This window comes from Python bivittatus, unplaced genomic scaffold (assembly GCF_059951505.1).
Source record: "Python bivittatus isolate LINGU-HERP-01145 unplaced genomic scaffold, Pbiv_v1 ctg000980_np1212, whole genome shotgun sequence".
In the NCBI taxonomy this organism is placed as follows: domain Eukaryota; kingdom Metazoa; phylum Chordata; class Lepidosauria; order Squamata; family Pythonidae; genus Python; species Python bivittatus.
The window spans coordinates 10,194,709-10,215,106 of NW_028277125.1; the positions used below are offsets into that span (position 1 = coordinate 10,194,709).

Consider the following 20,398-nt stretch of genomic DNA (forward strand, 5'->3'; position numbering starts at 1 on the left):
TGTGATTTTTTTTTCCATTTATAGCTGTGCCTCCAGTATAAAAATTATGTCACTACCAGTTTTTATATATGCTGCCTGCAAGAGAAAGGATTGGGTATTGTCTGCAATTCTCTGACTAGACCCCTAAACAAAATAGAAATATTCCCTTTAGGATCCTGAGAATCTTCATTTGTGTAATTAAAAGGCAAGTGGCCTTCTGGAACAAGAGTTCAAATAAACTCCAAATAAAGCTTGCTATTTTTAAAAATTAAACTTGTTTTTTTAAAAAGCAGGTGGGGCAGGGAGCTGTTGATCACAGTCTGCAAGCACCAGATTGTAGCCACTGCTCTTGTCCACAGAATCTTTAAGGTCACAAAGAGTTTTATGGATGCCGATCAGAATTAGAACAAAAAAAATGCAGTTGGACTAGACTTGACTGAGGCCTGAAATACATTGACTCTGAATTAAGATGCACCTATTGATTCCAGGCCAGAAAGATTAAATGTTTTGGCCCACTCAGTACAGCACTAATGCATCCTTTAGTGGTGAGTCTATGCATAAGGTCAGAACTTTGTTTGGCCAAGTTCATACCATTAATAACTGCATTTGTAATACTGTATTATGCTAAGTCAAAACCAATTAAGCTAAATTATTTGTATTCACATGACCCAAGTTGCTATCTGAGAACCCAAATGATTCACAGTGAACGTTGTAACAAATAATATAGGCCTGAAACTAATGTGCCAAAGATCAAGGTAGTTGTGCTTGACCAGGAAAATGGTGTGAATGATTTAAAGTTATAAATAAATGACAAAGAAATGAGCAAATAGATGAATTTCTGTAACTAAAAGAAGTTAACTAAAGAAGGGGAGTTGGTTGTTCAAGGAATGAATGTTTGTTGAAAGAATCAAAAATGCCTAGGCATAAGCATGCTTTTGCCCATTTTATTATATGGAAGTGAGAGTTGGGTATATCGTAGATAAGTTTAATGCAGTGGTAATGGGGTACTTATATACGTCTGACAAGAGAGATACAGTAGAAACGAATGGGTGCTAAATGTATATAGGCTGAGCAGAAAAGCAACTAATAGGAAAGAAGCACCCTGAGGCACTTTAGTCACACTGAAAAACAGAGGAGGATCAAATCACAAAGCAAATGTGATGTGAGAAAGTGAAAGACTGAAAATATCTTGATTGGATGGAGTTCATCAAAAAGAGACATTTAAAGAAAACAATGCACAAAGTGATGTAAGGCTGCATTAGAAACAAAGGATGCAAAGCTATAGAGGCATTTTGTGAACAGTTGACGTAAACAAGTATATTAACTATATTTCTTACCTCAAGTCTTTAATTTCTTTGGTTTGTTGTTTCTTATTCCCTTTCAGTATTGTGTACAATATTGTTTACCCCAAACAGGCTTATATGTACATCTGTGAGGCTTAGCGTGTTGTGCAATTCTGCTCAGTTGCTATTTAATCAATCAAGGCGCACAACTATTTCTTGAGAGTGTTACAATTGGCTTTGGAATGGCATGCTTGGGACCAAGGTAAACTAGATTGGATTTTATTCATGCTCAGCTTGGTGACATTTGGAGATCTCTGGGGTCCACATTAACCATGTGGTTCAGATGATACAGTTCTCTAATATATTATGAATAAATAAGCCAAGGTCTAGAACCTTGTTAAGTCTTTGAGCATTGGATCTCTTTCAAGATAGTCTCACTGGTAAACATTAAACAGCGGCTTCATTATCTTGTAGTTAGTTAACCTCAAGATGACAGTAAGTTCTGTTAACAAGCAATAATTAGCTTAGCTGCAGATACATATACAGTGGAACCTCGAGTTACAAATTTAATCCGTTCCGTGACTCTGGTTGCAACTCGAATTGGTCGCAACACGAGGCAAATTTTCCCATAAGGTTCAATGTAATTACCGTTAATCCGTTCCGGCGTCCGCGGACCACGCGTCAGGGGTGGAAAAACGGCCGCGGACCACGCGGCAGGGCGGAAAAATGGCCGCGGACCACGTGTCGGGCGGGAGATGGCCGCGGACCATGCAGCAGGGCGGAAAAACAGCCGCGGACCACGTGGAACGGGTGGAAAAATGGCTGTGGACCATGCGGAAAGGGCGGAAAAATGGCCACAGAACACGTGGAACGGGCGGAAAAATGGCTGCGGACCACGCGGCAGGGCAGAAAAATGGCCGCGGACCACGTGGAACGGGCGGAAAATGGCCATGGACCACATGGAACGGGCGGAAAATGCCCACGGATCCGGTTCGTAAGTCGAGGCGAGTTCACAAGTCGAGGTAAATTTTTGGGGCCGGAGCTGGTCGTATCTCGAAAAATTCGTAAGTAGGGGCGTTCATAACTAGAGGTACCACTGTATATCTTCTATGAATATAGAAATATGTAGACATAAAAACAACCTCTAGGTGTAAAAAAACCTATACTTGAATAAATGTAAAACAAAGGCGCCTTAAAGCCAAACTAGAGAATTTATTAATGCTAGCACAAGGAAGACTAATCTGTAAGCAGATACACTTCTTTTCATTGTCATCCAAAGGCAAGAAATTACATCCATAATTTATAGATCAGTTTCCAGGAGAATTTCTTTTGCAGAAAATAGATATTTATACAAAATTATAAAAAAAAGTTTGTATAAAAGTTATTGCATTTACAATGGATAAAAGCATCCATGTGCTGTGACAGAACAAGTTTGGCCTTTTAAAATATTAGGGGGCGGGTGTTGTTAAAACTTGAAAATCAGGATGCACAAAAAGTATACACTGCCTACAAAAGAGACAAAGTTTCAATTCCTGAGTATACTAAAGCTATAAAAAATTAGAAGCAGCAGGAAGGCAGATTCTTAAAAAGTCTGGGTTTTATGGGCACTTTCTTTCTACACACTGCTTTCCCCCTTCTTCATATTCTTGCTTGGAAATCCACATCTGTTGGAAGGTACCCTACAAAAAGTCAAAAACAGAGATTGTCATTCCATCTATCAATGAATATTTGGCATATGGGAACTAAGTTATGCAGAACTTGCCTTATGAGAAGATTACAATATTGCTGTCACTCAGTTCCCCTTCAGGTCCCCCCAATTTTACAGCAGTATCTTCTTGCCTTCCTACTCCATGCTTAATTTGGGTTGTACATTTCTTGGGGCAGGTGCCTCACTTTGCATAAGTTAGCATATTAAATGGTGATGCTCTCACAAACACACAAACATTACAATATTTGGGAGGGGTTGAGTTAAGAAAAAATACTACTAAGGACAGAAAAGCAGTGAGGTATATGAAGTTATGCATATTGTGGGGAAGGTGGAAAGGGAGAGGTATTTTCCTATCTACAGCTCCTAAAATATGAGAATCTGATACTAACATGGAATATTAAATGTAGATGAAGATAACACAGAATGTGGCTAACCTGTGAAATCTGCCTGCTAAAGATGTATTGATGGCTATTAACTCAGGCTATTTTAAAAAGGAATGAGGTACGTTCACAGGCTGAGACTGGCTACTAGTCATGATAAAAGTTACTCCTTTTTATCCATGAGGTAATTTCTACTGATATTCCTTCCTGTCAAAGGAAGGGTATTTCTATGCTCATGTCCCACTGATGAGCTTTTCATGAATATCTGGATAGTCATTGTGCTAACTAATCCAGGACTCTTTAATACATCTTCTAAATGCCACAAGACTGAGAGCAGTAAGTTTCATGAACTCCGATTCTCGCGTGCCTTTGCTCAGCATGCCATTCTAAACACGCCCAGACCACTGCTCAGCTTGCTTATGGGCTGATGCAAGTCCTCAGTTTTAGATACTTACGAGTATCCCTACTGGATTTCCAAATACTATTGTAGCTGCTACCTGGTATGTAAACTACATTAGATGCCAATTGTTTTCCATTTAGCGTGCGGGGTTTAACTTTTCAAACTATAAGTAGGGCCTGACTATTTGAAGGGCTTGCTGTCTTGCTCCAGATCTCTTAGAAATGCCATCTCTTTCTGAGACGGGTTCCTTGGGCATGCAAGAGAGGTCTGAAGGCACATATCAGTCTTCCTCAACCTGGACACCCTCCGAATATGTGGACCAACTCTGAGAATTCCCATCCATTACTGAGAATTCTGGGAACTGAAGTCCACACATGGAAGATAGTCAAGTTGAGGAAGGCTAGAACAAACTAAAGAAAAGCTAATAAGGAGATAGTTGGGGCTTTAAAAGAAACTTGCAATGTCTAAACTATTATTGGTTGCAACAAGACATGTTCAGGCAATGACTACTGTTGATTTAACAAGACTGATCTTAGTTGTGAAAGTAGGAAAGGATGGCTAATCCATGCTTCCACTTTTCCTGTTATAGCAGTGATTTTAAAGAGTACAGTGGAACCTTGAGTTACGAATTTAATCCATTCCGTGACTCTGGTTGCAACTCGAATTGGTCGCAACACGAGGCAAATTTTCCCATAAGGTTCAATGTAATTACCGTTAATCCGTTCCGGTGTCCGCGGACCACGCGTCAGGGGCGGAAAAACAGCCACGGACCACGCGGCAGGGCAGAAAAATGGCCGCGGACCACGCAGCAGGGCGGAAAAACAGCCGCGGACCACGTGGAACGGGCGGAAAAATGACTGTGGACCATGTGGAAAGGGCAGAAAAACAGCCGCAGACCACGTGGAACGGGCGGGAAATGGCCGCGGACCACGTGGAATGGGCGGAAAATGGCCGCGGACCACGTGGAACGGGCGGAAAATGGCCGCGGATCCGGTTCGTAAGTCGAGGCGAGTTCGCAAGTCGAGGTAAATTTTTGGGGCAGGAGCTGGTCGTATCTCAAAAAATTCGTAAGTAGGGGCGTTCGTAACTAGAGGTACCACTGTAATTAAGGGAAAGCAAATGTCTGACTTAACCAGCTTCACATTCTGTTGGGTTGCAAGTTATGGGACAAGTCCTGGAATTTCCAGAAACATACAAACTTTCACTGCAGGAGCAAGAAACAACTAGCGCTGGAGTGGAAGTAGGAGGTGCCTCCTCATCCAGCCTCCGCTGTATTTTTCTTCTGCAAAGATGCTGACTCTGAATGGAAAGAGGAATCATCCACCAGTGTGTGAAACAGATACCTTTATGTTTGTCGTGCACTACTCATCAAAGAAGTGCTCACTGTAATTCCAGAGATTTCTGAATGGGTTACTTGCTTTGTCATTCCATTATTACATACAAAATTAGATGCTTCTTCTTTTTCTCTCTCAATCATGTACCCTCCTATATCTACAGTCATTTTAGGAACCATCAGCAGCCAAAATAGTTTACTAACCAAAGAAGCCAAAATGGAACCACCAATCCAGGAACTAAACCTTCGCTCCACTGTTGTATTGTTTGCTATTAACTTCAACCGCATGCTCTGAAATCAGAAAAGGGATTAATGGTGGTTGTGGGTGGGGAGTAGGCTTCCCAAACAATAACTGGTAATATTTGTTTTTTTGAATTGTACAGTCTACATTCTAGAACACAGATCAGGACAGCTCAAATCATACCTATATAATTCAACCAAGATTATTGCTTTATGTCAGAAGGGGCAACCTGCTTTGATCCTTAATACCCAAAGACTACAGCACAGAAATTTGATAGCAAAGTGGGTGATTTTCAGTTGCGTGATTCCCTCCTCCAAATAAAGATAAAATAGTGGGAGAACTGCTTCATTTCCACCTTATTTCTGACCTCCCCAAATAACTGCAATTCTGCATTTTGCTGTTGAATTTTGGCAGCATGATTAAAAACCCAAAAAGGGTCAGGAAGTAGCCACACCTTCCTGTAATGTCACCATCAAGCTATGCCTGGACCATGACGGTTACATGGTTATCTTCAACAGACAACATGAATCAGAATCTTCTGTATCTCTATAGATGGTGGTTTTTAATTAAAAAAAAGGGGGGGGCAAAATAAGTATGTCCAAACAAATTCTGTTCAAATATGCCAGTATGGGGCATTGAGAAGGGTATAAATTTAACTATTAAGTGACAAACTTACTGGAGGGGTTTTCTGAGACAGTTCTCTATTCAGCCGGTCTGTAAAACTCTGTAGTAGCGTATTTCCTCCTGCTACAATCACACTACCATAGAGGCCCTGGAAAAAGAAAGCAGTGCACATAAGTCACTGGACAAATAACAAATCACACCCTCTTATATTACTTATTAAACAGGGCAAGGGGTAAAAATGCATTTCCACTAACAAATTTAAAATTTGCAACTGGTCCTTGTGCAGAAGAGTATAGATCTTTCCGCTTTTTAATAAGAGTCTTCCACTGAACAGAGAACATTTCCATACTAAACAGTATCTTAGAGAACGGGTGTCCCTAATTCAGTAAACGTATGGAAAATGAGGCAAGCAGCACAATTTGGATTCTCTCTAAAGTTGGCACATTTGAGGCACAATTGTAGATGGTGAAGAATACTGGACTCTGCACTGCAAAAATTGAAACCACCTAATTCTGCAATGCATGCCAGGCTGGACCTCCTGAAGTCAATGTCTTGTGGTGGTCTCACAATAATTCACAAGGCAATCTGAGTTACTTTTGTCCAAAAATATTACACATGGGGTGGCAACCAATTCTCAATGCCACAAAGAGCTGGGGTGAACTGAACTTTTGGCTAGCTAAAATGCCAGCATTTTCGCTTAGATTTTCATCATGCACCCATTCTAAATTGTGATAGATGGCAAAGAGTTATGGGGGGGGGGGAAAACTTTGTCAGCAGTCTTTGCCCCAAAGCATCAGTTCAGTTCCGCATTTCAGATGCCAAGTCAACATGGCTGATAACTGCCAAACATTTGTGTCCTCTGATCAAGGTTTGTTTCTAGGTTTGCTGCTTCTCTTCTAAAATTCGAAGAGCCTCTCAAAGTTGAACACCCTTAGCCGCTTTTTAAAATATACATAATTTGAAAAGGTAAAACATTTCACTATTATTACTACTCAGCTTTTGACATACAAAATATATAATCATCAGCATCACTGAAGCTTTTATATAGTCTTTTTAGATCAGCTGTCCTCCAAGAAGATGCAAAAAGAAACAAATACTAGGCATCAGGGCAGAGAAGTACTTTCCCACCATCTGGTACTTAATTCTTTTATAAGTTATTCTCTTATAACTAGAGAATGTTTCCTGTAGAAAAGGGAAGTCATTCTTGATAGAGCACACCATTAAACAAGGAGAGAGCCAGCTGGGTAACTTTAAAAAGAGATCAGGGAAATCCCAGGAAGGATCAGGCTATCAATGCAATAGCTCTGTAACAATATGTGTTCGGTATCCATCCCTGGGAAACATAAACAAAGGGAATTTCTCTCATTCACACACAATTTGTGCACCCTCTATCAACAGCTAAGTAAGGAGAATGCTGGAATGTTGGAATTTGGCCTAATCCAACCTGGTGGTTCTTAGAGAACAGCAGAGGTTTAGCTAAGACTATTCAACAAGCCTGTCGTTGACACAAGAACTGAACCATGGTTATCAGATCTGCAGCCTTTATGCTACACCAGGGCTTACCTGGACAATACAACTGAGCTTTCAGGTAGCCCTGAAAGGTGAAGATTTTTGCATCAGCGTATAGTTCCAGCTTGCCAGCCCACCATTCTGAATTTTAATCAAGGAGAATAAGCCTCCCATTATGCCTAACTAATACCTACCGGCCGAATGTCTATATCACACATTCCAACGCTAGTGGTGACCACGTGGCTCACACCAAGCATTGTATTGCCAGATAAGCCCTAGAAAGGAGAAAGAATGTCTAGCATTAGTTGTTGTTATGTCAGAGGCAGAATTAGTAAGAACACTGTGAACGAATGTTATCTTTTTCCAAATATACCCCAAAATTTAGAAAAAAACTTGAAATGGGAAGCTCCATCTGATAATTCTAATAAGTATAAAAAAGTATATGCAGCAGAGCTCACGGAATCTCTTCTTTTTTCCTTGTTATGACACAGTTTATAATTAATCAAATTACTTTATTCAAGATAAGGTTTTTAAAAACCTGAAAATTCAACCCACTCCAAAAATAAGGACAATTATTTATGTTTGAGCAAGGAGTAAGATTGTAAAACAGAGTCTGCCCCTATCCTGAGTTCTTAGGCAGATCAATTCACACAAGAAAGAAGCCCAGATTCAAACTTACCATAAACGTTTCACAATCAGCATGGTGTACTCATTTACATAATGGCATATGATACCACAGAATTTGGTGATGCATATGTAAGTTAAAACCATAACACATGAAAATAAAACATGAACACAAATTTTTAACCATGCATGAATAATGCAGAACTAAAATCTCTATCAGAAAACAAAGTCTGAAAACTAAAACATGTTGATAAAATAAATTTACTAAAATGTAAAACAAGAGCCTCAACATCAGATGTCATGGAAACACAAAATGTACTGTGACTTTTCTGGAATTCCCCTCCAATCCACAAAATTAAAATTTCAGAATAATTGTCTTCAGCAATTTCCACTTGTTTCCGTAAAACTGCTGTTGAACATAGGTATACAAAGGATCCATTTCCATTCCATCTTACTTAGTTTTACCTTTACATTCGAAGGGTCAAACAAGCCTTCAGGAATTTTTAGCCGCTCAGCACCAAAGTCACAATTGTAGCCATTAGGAAACTCATAGTGTACAGTTGGCATTTGTGCGGCCACCCTGGAGGCAAAAATCATTTTCAGATGGCATTCAATGAACATGCATTTCTTTTCCCTTTCCATAAAATAAATTGCATGTCTAATCAGCTCTTCTCTTCAAGAAACCTAAGAAATAGCAATTTAATAACAGTGGAAGAGTTTCTTGGCAACTCAGTGTCTTCCAGATGTTTTGAACAAAGATCCCATATGCCCTAGTCAATACAGAAATTCACATGAATTAGGGGAGCTATAATTAATATCTGGAGAATACCTAATTCTCTACCTCTGTTGTAAAACAAAGGAGAGAAAGGGTTTGGGTTTAAAAAAATAAATAAATCACATTTTGCCCTGTGCCACATCAGTATTTACAAGGGATTTCTACCTGGGTTTTGTGCAAAATCCAGGAATGTTTTTGCTACAGTAAGGGGTAAGGGTGGCAAAGCATTTTGCTTCCTAAAAAAAGGGGTACCCAGCTTTCTTGCAGCCGGTGGCAGCACTTGAATTTTCCAGGTCTCCAAATGGCTGCAGAGATTACAGACAAACGCATCACAATTTCAGCCTGTTTAGAGGGGATTTTAAGGGAGAAAATGGAGAGGTTAGGTAAAGAGGCCTAGAGGAGATCAGGATGGTCAATTTTGTAACATTATGGCTGGAACTAGTCTACAATTTCAGACTGGAAAAGACTGAAATACAGGTTTTATATTAGCCATCATAACGTTCTCATTAAATTAAGAAAGACTTACTGCTCGTCATAAGCTGAATCAGAAACTTGTAGAACAGAAGCTTGAAAGTCCTGAATAACACACTGTTGGAGGAGAAAAAATATTTTCATACAAGGATTTGATACAAATACTGCTATATTTTTTAAAATAAAGGCAAGGCAAAGCCCCAAATTAGACAACATGGACATCATGTTCCCAATGTCACTATCACATTTGAAAACCCAAGTAGGAACATCCAGTTACAGGTCAGGAACAACCTTGTAGCAGCGAGTAGCATGCAATATCCGAAGAGGAGACAAACTCTACTTCCCTGTTTTAGGTGAATTCCTGAATTCAGAAGAGCAACAGGCTTGACAGTCTAAATTGCTCCCTCTAATGCTGCAGTGCTATGACCAAAAAAGCCCCAAATGCTGGCCTCTTTAAGAAAGCCCTATCTGGCAGAAACAATGGAACATATCTGTAATATCACAAATCAAAACATAAGACTTTCCAGGAACTCTAGAACGATGCATGGAGCAAGCAATCCAGTTCAGGATTACAGAAAGTCAACTCCATTAACCAATTATCCCAAGAGGTAGGTGAAGACACACCTAGACCAGTACTGCGGGTGACCGTGCACAGTTATGTACCCATGTCTGGGAACACGCTGTAGTGATCAGAGTGGTGAAGCATACTCCCTTCTCTGTCCTTACTGCATCTGCAGATTCTCCTTTAGTAGCTTTGTTCAAGGTTACCCATTCCACCCGGTGGGAAAGTGAGAGCAAAGATGCTCCTACAGGTTGTTGGGACATGTTTGCAAGGTTTTTGCAGATAAAAATCAACTGCATTCACTCAGAGCTGGAACTCCACTTGGGCAGAGTTTAGTGAGGTGACTCAAGTAATGTCAGGATCCTTATGAACTTGTGGAGTCTAATGAAAAGGACAGGCCCCTCTGGGGCATTAATTCTGGACCCATTCTATGCTGACTTGTGTGTCTAGATTTCTCATGTTGTAAAATGCCACATACAAATGATGTTAATAGTGCTATTAATTTCCTCTTTCCCACTGACTTGCTTTTACCCCAAAAATCCAGAATGCATTTATAATGTTTCATTACACCAAAGTTTACTAACAGAGTAACTCATAGATTGCATTTGGTGAAGGAATCCTATTTAATCATCAGAGCCATGGGTCACACCAGCAATTCACTCCTAAAGGAACCATTCCTTACAGAAAATGATGTGTTTGCAAGAAATACTTCTTACATCCAAGTAAATTAACTTAAGGACAAATACTTACATTACACATATAATTGTGCCAAGACCTTGTGACCTGAGGCAGTTTCTCTTTTCTCTTCCAGTTTGCTGGAGAACCCTCTCGAACTGCTTCCTAGAATATAAAATCAAGGTCATTCAAAAGGGCCACATTCAAATATATTATTCAAGGCAACTCTATGGCTTAGAGTAGCTATAAACCCAGGTATCTTGAGGATACACAAGGTTTCCTTTTATGCCAAGAGAGACAACACCTAGGCATCCACAGAATATTCCAGCCTGACTAATCTAAAGGCTATTCACACTCAGTTCAGCTCTCATCATTTAATGTTTCTAAAAACATAACCACCTTGTGAAAAAGATTGTGGCTTTGCAAAGATTTATGACTGTAAATACTTTCTTTAGCACAATAACAGAATGTTGACTGGGTTCATGCTTCATGCAACTGTGGAATGATTTATGTCAAGGACAGACAACCTATGGTTCTCCAGCTGTAGCTGAACAACTCCCAACATCTGTGGCCAAAGTAAAGAAAACTGGATATTGTAATTCAGCCACAACTGGAACAGTACAAGTTGCCGTCCTGGCTTACAGCTTAATGTATGAACCCAACCTCTATCCTGGGATAGTGAAGTACACTAGGAATTAAAACTCTTTTCTTTTATGTACACCCTCTGTGCATGCCTCTAAACTGTATTTAATCCCAAGGCCAACCCTTGGCCAGATATCAGACAATTGCATATAACTAAAAACATCACACCATGTTGTACATTGACAGATTTGTTTTAAATATCTCTCCTCATTATCTCCAACACAGAATTTAGTAGGAGATGCATAACAAATGTTTTCATGAAGGCATTTCCCCACAAATGTCAACATCCCTTTGTCCATCAGATTCCATAAGTGTATACATAAAGGTAGGCTTCTATGCAACACTTCACACAATAATCCTGGGAAAAATGCTTTGAAGGGAAATATACAAATTTTTAAAATAAAATAAATACACCACCACCCTTGACCACTATTATTGAGTGTCCCCAGTGCTGTTTTCTTTTAATCACCCTGTCTCTCAGCCATATAGGTCAGCTGTCTCCAAGTAGCGTCCTTGTGTTATGAGGATTCAATTTGTGACAATTAATCTGCAAAGGATTACTCATACATAGAGATGCTATAAGTGGGAGATGAGGTTGTCGGGTCCCTACAAAGTTGATGGAATTCAATGCTGGAGAAACGATTTTTAAACCAGAAGTAAGTGAACCAAAAAGCAACCAACGTTTGCAAAAACATGCAGCCTGCAAGTAAGTCTCAACTTCTTTCATTCTGTCTAACCCAGGATCTTACCTTCGATGCAATCATATATGGTGGGATGATCTCGATGTTCATTTCCTGAAATAGTTCCCTGCACTGCATTGAAATGAAATCTCCAGCCAGAGGTGACTTCACTATGCCTAAATGCAGGGCACAAATGGAATCAAAACATTTAATAACCCACTATCACCCACAACTATGTTTTGCACAGAAACATTTTTTTACGGGCAAACTCATGCTTCCTAACACCAGACTAACCAGCTTCTTAATGGCCACTGAGTTCCCAGAAACTGCATTTTGCTGCACAAGAGCAAAAGGAAAAATGATGGAATCTCTGTTTGTAAAAGCCAAAGACATTTCTTTCAAGAGAAACCAGATGGGGAACTTTTGGTTTATTACACATTCATTAAATTTGGTTTGGCTTCTAGAAGTGCTATAAAATTATTTCCTGCATTATTCCTGAATGGACATCTCTCATTTGAACAGAAATTATAATCCAATGTGGTTTTCAATAAAACTGACCAGACTATCTAATCCAGCCTTCTTACTGGTATTCGTCCTCAGCATCTGATACTCAGATATATACCAATTATGAGTGCAGAGGGTTATATTTGTCTAGCTCCAAGTCTTTCAGTCTTCAGATAGAGTTAGCTTTTCTTCTAGTTTTATTTTGCTATCTTCTGACTACTTCTCATTCTTCTAATGGATTAGTGTTTTACAATACATTAGAAACAGATGCTTTGCAAAACATGTTAGTGTGAACAGAACCTCTCTCCTCGAACTTTAAAGCAACTGCATCTTTTTCAAATACAATGGAGCTGCTTTGAAAACAGTCCCCAGTTGTCTGCACACATATACGCATTTTGCTTTCAAATAACATACAAATTTTAAATAAATGCATTTTAAATAACTAATTTTGAACAGACATTAAGGCTATCATCCAGAATATCCTCTCATCCCCATTAAAAAATCTCTCCGCTGATGTCCGTCATGACGTTTTTCATAAATGAGTTTTATTTTTTAATTTCGTTTGGTATGAAGGAACCCTGTCATTTATTTGTCTTGAGTTTAACTATATAGTGGTTCATGCTGGAAGATTTCTCACCTTGTTGAAGCACATATCCATCATGGACCGGAATTGCCGTGGTGTGTGTTGCTCCACTATCTAAAATCAACCCCGTGGATCTGCCATTCGCAAAGCTAGTTGCAGAGTTAAGGAACTTTGGCACAGTAACAGCATACTCATTATGGTTTATTTTGCTTTTACATGTTGCATGAATTTATGGCTGATCATATTACGTGTTTTTTCTTGTTATGTTTCTGGCAGCTTTGGGGGTGGGGGGAAGCAGCTTAGGGAACTAAACTGGCTGTAAATTATATCCAACTTATAGGGGAGTAAGTCACCCAAAACTGCTTCCCAAGTATACACACACAGAATTAAGCTTCAGAACTGCTTGAAGAGTTCCAAGACCCAGTTCTGGTCAAGATCATATCAACTTCATTTTTACTGACACAGAGTGGATTATCAATCTATTTTCTTCCCTGCACAAAATGCCATTTATTTTCATTTGTCTCTTCCAATCTTGGGTCCTCCAGATGAGTTAAGCTTCAACTTCTATAATCTACTGCTAGCATGACCCCATCAATGGAGGGCACCAGACTGGAGAAGGCTGGTTTTTAAACAAAATGTATAAATGCAACAAGCAACCAGTTTTTGTATTTAAAAAAAAAAAAGACTTAATGGGATCTCCCTACATAATTCATTAGTTTTCACAATTTACTGTACCTGTTTGGGAAGTAGCACAGGAACAGGATCTTGGTTAATCAATTATAAAAGCAATTTTATATCTGTTTCCTTAAAACAGCATAATATTTGTGATGATGCCCACTTATTCATCAACATTTCTAGGATACGCTGTGAGTACTGCAGTTTTGCACAGGAAGAATGCAGGGATATTGTAATGTTCAAACATTAATTCAGTCAGTTTTTCACGCTTTGCTCGAATGTTCCACTAGAAGAGAGAAAATATTCAAAATTCAAAAATATTATGTACAACTCAAGAAGTAGGAGGCTGAATGTTTTAGACTGTTTCCTACCGGTTTCTTGCAAAAAATGGCATGCAAATTGGTAACCAGATTTATAAATATCTGTCAGACTAAAGTAGACTAGAGTAAGTTCTACTCTCTCATTCGCAGAGTATACAGCTATAGTACTTCAAATGATATGTATTAACACAGAATTGTGATTCCTTTATAAATGCAATTTGCAACACTTCCAAGATGGCTGTCTCAACACCATAAATACAGAGAGACATATCCATTCTACACTTTTGGGGAATATGCACAGAAAAAATTATATTAAAACATACATAATTTTCTCTGAAAGTTCCCAAAAACTTTCCTGGTTAGTTAATGAACAGCAAGTAGAAGAGGTGACATGATTTAATTATCTGGGGGTGATTTTTCAAACTGTTCCACAGAATACCCAAAAATGCATTGAGGAATGTCTGAAAGAGTATCATGTCATTCCTCCATACTAGAGGAACCTTATATATCCCAGATGCAATTCAGCTTTATGCTGCTAGCTCAAATCTTATACGGAGCTGAACCTGGACCATATTAATCATTTATGAGTCTTTCCCGGTCAAAAATTGTGAAAGAAGAGTTTCCGGTAGGCCTCCATATTTCCTTGGCCCTTCATAAAGAAGCAATTTTATTACAGATGAAGATCAGATCATGGATTAAGAACTTCAACTTGTGACTAAAGATGACTTTCTTTTTATAGGACCTAATTCCCTTAATACTTGCTGATATTTTTACATCTGCTAGGAAGCTGAGGTGGAAAATGTTCGATATGGGTTTTTGTCTCTCTTGATGATTAAGCAAAGGCTGCAGTAAAACAGGGAATGCTAGATGTCAACGATGAGACATAACTTAGCCTTTGGCCACAAATATTGTAGGATGCAACCACAATTCCAATTTAAAACCATCAATGTACTTTGAACAGCTCACTCTACCCAAACACCACAGAGTGTTTATACTTGCTCAGTGTAAAAGTCCCCCTTCAGTGGTGTTGGAAGGCACATTCAGGAACATCTCTTACAATGACACAATCTGACTTATGGTTGGGTACCAATGAATTCCTGGAAAATATCCTGCTTTGTTATAGTTTTTGTACAGACAAACATAACAGCATAATATTGCCTCTGATTAGGAATGCTCCTGGATGCCTTGATGAATTCTATGTTAGGTATCTTCTGGATGTCCAAGATCCAAACATTATACTCAAGTTCTTTACTTTTCCTGCTTGGGCAGTAAGGCAAAGTGCCAATCAACAGCTGAGTTGAATATGGTTGTATTTATGCCAAATATTAAAACTTTCTTCTCATAATTTACTGAGAATTGTATTATAAATCAGACCTGTTATTCGGACATCTCTTGTACTATGGACTATGACCATAATAGTCATATCTATTTACCAATCCTAGAGGTAATTCAGTTGCTAGCACAGAAAGAAATCTCAATTAATTGGACAAAACTAAGGACAAATCTAAAATAACTATGATTAAGATTTCAATAATCAAAAAGAGTATAGTAGATCCTTTTAAGACTAATACATTTTATTATAAGGCATAAACTTCTATGAGCTACAACTCTCTTCATGAAATGTGTAATTGCTGCAGTTCAAGAAACTTTAAGCCTCATATGATGTATAAGATATAATCATGATTATGATTAATATGATTTTTGGGTATCATAGACTAATATGGTTCTCCTACAACATCTAGGATTTATTTCCTCTGTTTTCAATACTCATTAGCAATTTTTAACACATGTATTATGTTAATAAAATTCGGAAGAAGTCTTTGTTAGCACTGGAATTATATCATTATATCAATGTACCCAAGACAGATTCTTTTTCAGTATTCATATTTGAATTTATTATTTTATTTTGGCGCTTTTATTTACATGATTTTTGATGCTTTTACTTATGTGAGTCTGAGAACCATTAGCTATGAAATGATATAAAATGTTCTTCTCAAAATAACCACAAATGGCACAAACAACTCTTTCTAGCACAGAGCAATCTTGTGTATATGACATACACGTAAATAATTTAACTTTTAAATTACTATTATACAGTAATAGTCAGGTCACAGATACCTCAGCTAAACTTGCTATATTTCTTTTCAAGACCTATTTTAAAGGCAGGCAGGCAGGCAGGCAGGCAGGCAGGCATTCATTTATGCATTTGTTTATTATCTAGATTTATAAGGCTGCCCAACTCAAACAATGTGGCAACATACAGCATACAAACAAAACCCCAAACCATATAACATTAAAACATATAGCATGAATAAATATAAAATCCAAAATATAAAATTGCAACAAGTGCTGTAACATAAGTAAAACGGGACTCCACTCCACTGGTCCCTAATGCCGAGGCGACAAGACAGGTCTGAACAGATTTCCTAAAGGCAAGCAGAGTTGGGGCCTAAATTCACTAGTCAACCCCCTACCAACTATTTGAGTTACACAGCCAAATATTCTAGTTAAACAGCCAGATATTTATGCATGCAACTTGACAAGCTCTTTGAAAGAAAAAAAAGAAGTGATTTTTACTCACTGGTGCTTCAGACATTAGAACAGGATGTAATGAGGCTTCGGATTTAATGTGCATCTTATAGGTGTGATCTAGGATGGCTTGGAAACTATCCCAATCTTCAACTGTAACAACATAACAATGCTGCTTTTGTCAATGGAACATGTTCTGCTCGTTGCATGCATGTTAAGACAAGGTTCAGCATGAAAATATGAGCAGTACACAGACATGGTCAATGCAAGATAGAGGACCGACAATATATACTATAAGCAACCATCAAAAATGGATCATCTAAGAGCGCGAAATTAACAACAATTTTGGATCATAAATATACCACTCCTCAGTGAATGAAGAAACTTAACATATTAGGTTTGTCTTGACTATAATTAAGTAGCATGTGCCATGAGTTCTTTCAATTATGGTCTGTTGAATATACCAGGATGGCTGAGTTCCTATTCCACATGAAGGCAGTATCCAATAAAGCACGTTATGACTAGTGCAATGTATGACCTCAACCAATATCTGAACAACAGTTGAAAACTAGTGGCAAGACAGGATGTGAAAAGTTTAAAGTAGGTTTCCAAGCAATGTATATGTCATGTATATGCCTCAAGCAAGGCAACTTTCCATAGCCTTCCAGTTTCCTTGTTGGTGAAATCTCACTGGCATCTCTTATTTGGAGGGATAGCTCAGTTGGTCAAGCCAAACTATGCTTTCAGCAGGCACTTAGGGTTTTATTCAGGGTTAGGATAAGAAAACCACTGTGATGGATAACCATGCTTCAACATTTTTCTCTGAACTGAATCACTGTCTTTTACCTTAAGCAGAATGGAGAATGACCATAGAACAGAGACAACAAATTATACAAGAGAGGACCATATTTTTCAGTTCCCCAGAGTGCTGATATTTAATTAGAATTACATCCTCTCTATAGGAATTCATAAAAAATCAGAAGGTTTCCTCAGAAATCCTCATTTCAGACTAATTCTACATAATAAATGGAAGAAAAAGGGAATTTACAGGGTTCCTATGTTATTCTAATAGCAATCTTGGCTTGAGCGAGATAATCCATTTTTTGTCATCTTCCCACCACTACCACATATCTTATCCTGAGTAGGACAAAGTCTTTTTTTCAGAAATAGAGATTCTGATGTACCACAGAATAACAACCAGGATTTAAGATCAAAAAGAGGAAATGCAGAACATCATACTCATTCCATTTTTCAAAGGTGAAATGGCTTCCATATTCTCCCGTGGAACTCTCAGGGCATTTGTGTCTATGTAGTATGTTGGCCCGCCTTGCTTGTTTTTATCACTGTCAATCTCCATCATGGAGCTTCCATCATCTCGGTCCAAGACCACCCCAATGGCAGTAGGGAAGTCCACCTACAATAAATAGTGTGGAGACCAAACATATAAGGTTATACAATGATCACCTGCTTTGTATTATTTTAACTAGCCTGGGTATTATGAAAAGGCGTGATTATCCATCAGGATCCCACATTTCCATAGCCTTCTCCTGCCACTGAAGATCAAGATGGAGTTAACCAATTATATGGCTAGGCCAAAACATCAGATGCCTTAGGAAATGTTTCTGCTACAGTAAGTCAGTTATTAGCTATGGGGTTGTATGGATAAAGATTGGAATCCAAGAGAAAAGTTCTGAAGAAACCGCATAATGGTAGATAAACAGTTTGCAGGGATATGATCTTAGACAGCAAAAACAACACTGATATGAGCAGCAAAAGGTATTCTTTTCCTGGGTAATAGTTATTATTAATAATTAGATTTATAGGCTGCCCTGATCTGTTACAACTGTGGGCAGCTTCCGAAGTGCAACAATAAAACACAGGACATATCATCTAAAAGAAAGCCTGGAGAAAATCAACAATCAATTAATAACAAAGAAGGGTCAATCCCTGGGTCCCACCAGGTGACACTGTTTAATTGATGGGACATAGAGCATGCCAATTAACCAAGCAGATATGACAAATAAACACATTACTGGACCACAATTGCTCAGGAGATGTTCTGCTGTTCATTATATAGAGCAGTGTTTCTCAACAACTTTAAGATGTGCTGATGTCAACTTCCAGAATTCCCCGCCAACATGCTGGATGGGGAATTCTGGGAGTTTAAACACTGATATAGAGCTTTGCTTTGCTATATTATTAAGTTATGAGGGCTTCTGGCTTAATCAACCACTTCACTTTTGTCCTTACCTTTGGGCAATCCTCTCCAGCATAGCCAGCTCTCACTGTGCAGGAGCCAATATCAAACACCAGTGCACCAACTTCATCTGCAGACAGAGAGGTATCATTGGAGTTTATTTAAATGCGGTATAAAACCACCACCTTGTTTTTACTGACAAAATATTCTAAGTCTTGATATAACCACCAAGAAGACAGGGAGAAAAAGAAAAACTGTTGCCACCCAGAGACACCCCGAATGAATGAGTTTCTTACGTATACTAGCAGAACTTACGTACAGAAATAGTGTGTTGTGAACTCTCAAACTTAGCAGTGTTATAATCCCCTAAAATGATAAATCAGTTTGTGTGATCCTCTCCTTGGGAATAAAACCAACCATTTCATGGGGGTTAGGATGGAACAAAAAATAAATATACCATGTACTTTTAACCATTACGTTTTCCTCTATAGGTCAAATGAAATAACGACAGTAGCCTCCAACTTTATAAAAATAAGATCTTTTTCTTGGAAATAATGAAATGCTTTAAAACCGTATTTTTCAAGGGAAGGCTAAACTACCTTCGTTTTACCCTTCCCTGTTTCCTGAAACAGCATATTCTCCAGCGAGAGAGACTATGCATCCACCCAGTGTTGCTGAGAGTCGGAAAGCATACAAGCGTTATAAATTATTAGTAGCAGCAGCAGCAGATGACACGGGTGACATCGATGCAGAGCTTCGGGCAAGGTGACCCTCTCTCCCCCAGCAACACAGGCATTTAGCCTGATGGAGCCACTCTGCATACAAAGTCTCGGGGGAGGGGGGTTCCCCAGTATTTCTGCAGCACCCCCACCCCCCCACCCAACCCTAGGAAGGCACCTAGGTTGGGCATCTCTGGCAGTGTCAGGATTAACCATGCGCCAAGAGGATCCCGAGGCAGCAAGGACAGCCGCTCTTGCAGCTGCAGCGAGCCGAGAAGCGCAGCAGGGCGCGAGGTCCGTTTCCAGATGTGCGAAGGAAAAGCTGCAGACAGCCTGATTCTCCCTCCGGTGCCTCTTAAAGGCACAGGGACTCGCGGGGGGGGGGCACTCAGAAGCTCCGCCCTCAAGGGCGCGCGTTAAAGGGAGAGCAGCCCCCTCCCGCCCGGGGCCGCTCACCTCCTCCGTAGACGCCGCCGCTCATGGCCGCTCGAGCTCCCGCTTCGCCGGTGGCGCCTCCAACCTCCCAGCGTCCAAACCCCTCAGCCTCGCTCCCCCGTCTGTCTCGCTGCTCCTGGACGTCCCGCCCCCGCTCCCCTCGGCGAGCCAATAGGAAGCGAAGTCGCGGAGGAGGCAGCCTATCGGAGGAGAAATGGAATTTGTGCGCCAATCGCGGAGTCGCTTTCTCGGGTCGTTTCGCTTCGGCTCGGTCGGGCACTCCGATAGGCTGAGACGCGTCCCGCGTGCAACGCCCCCGGCTGGGAGGAGAGAAGGACGGCTGCAGCGTCTGGGGGCGGAGCTAAAGGAGCGCGGGCCGAGTGTTGCGTGGGAGTGGTTGTAGGCGCGCCTTTACCTGGGAGTAAAGCCTTCTGGGTTCAATGGCGAGACCCTGCCCCCAATCTGGTCTTCTCCAGAGTGCTGGACTACAACTCCCATCGCCCCCACTTACGTATCTGTCGTGATAGGGATTACAATCCAATCAAAGGCT

General features: G+C 39.8%; 1 protein-coding gene across 1 annotated transcript; it reads right to left on the bottom strand.

Moving 5' to 3' along the window:
- Positions 1–2,454: 2,454 nt before the first annotated feature.
- Positions 2,455–20,005, bottom strand: ACTL6A (actin like 6A). The gene is made up of 14 exons (XM_007422786.3): positions 19,870–20,005; positions 18,748–18,824; positions 17,737–17,911; positions 16,550–16,650; positions 13,837–13,934; positions 13,028–13,122; positions 11,956–12,062; positions 10,640–10,729; positions 9,383–9,444; positions 8,547–8,661; positions 7,652–7,732; positions 6,001–6,096; positions 5,288–5,374; positions 2,455–2,941 (listed from the first exon to the last, which is right to left on the bottom strand). The coding sequence occupies exons 1-14, from the start codon at positions 19,892–19,894 to the stop codon at positions 2,861–2,863; spliced, it is 1,290 nt and encodes a 429-aa protein (XP_007422848.1). The 5' UTR covers positions 19,895–20,005; the 3' UTR covers positions 2,455–2,860.
- Between the last annotated feature and the right edge of the window lie 393 nt (positions 20,006–20,398).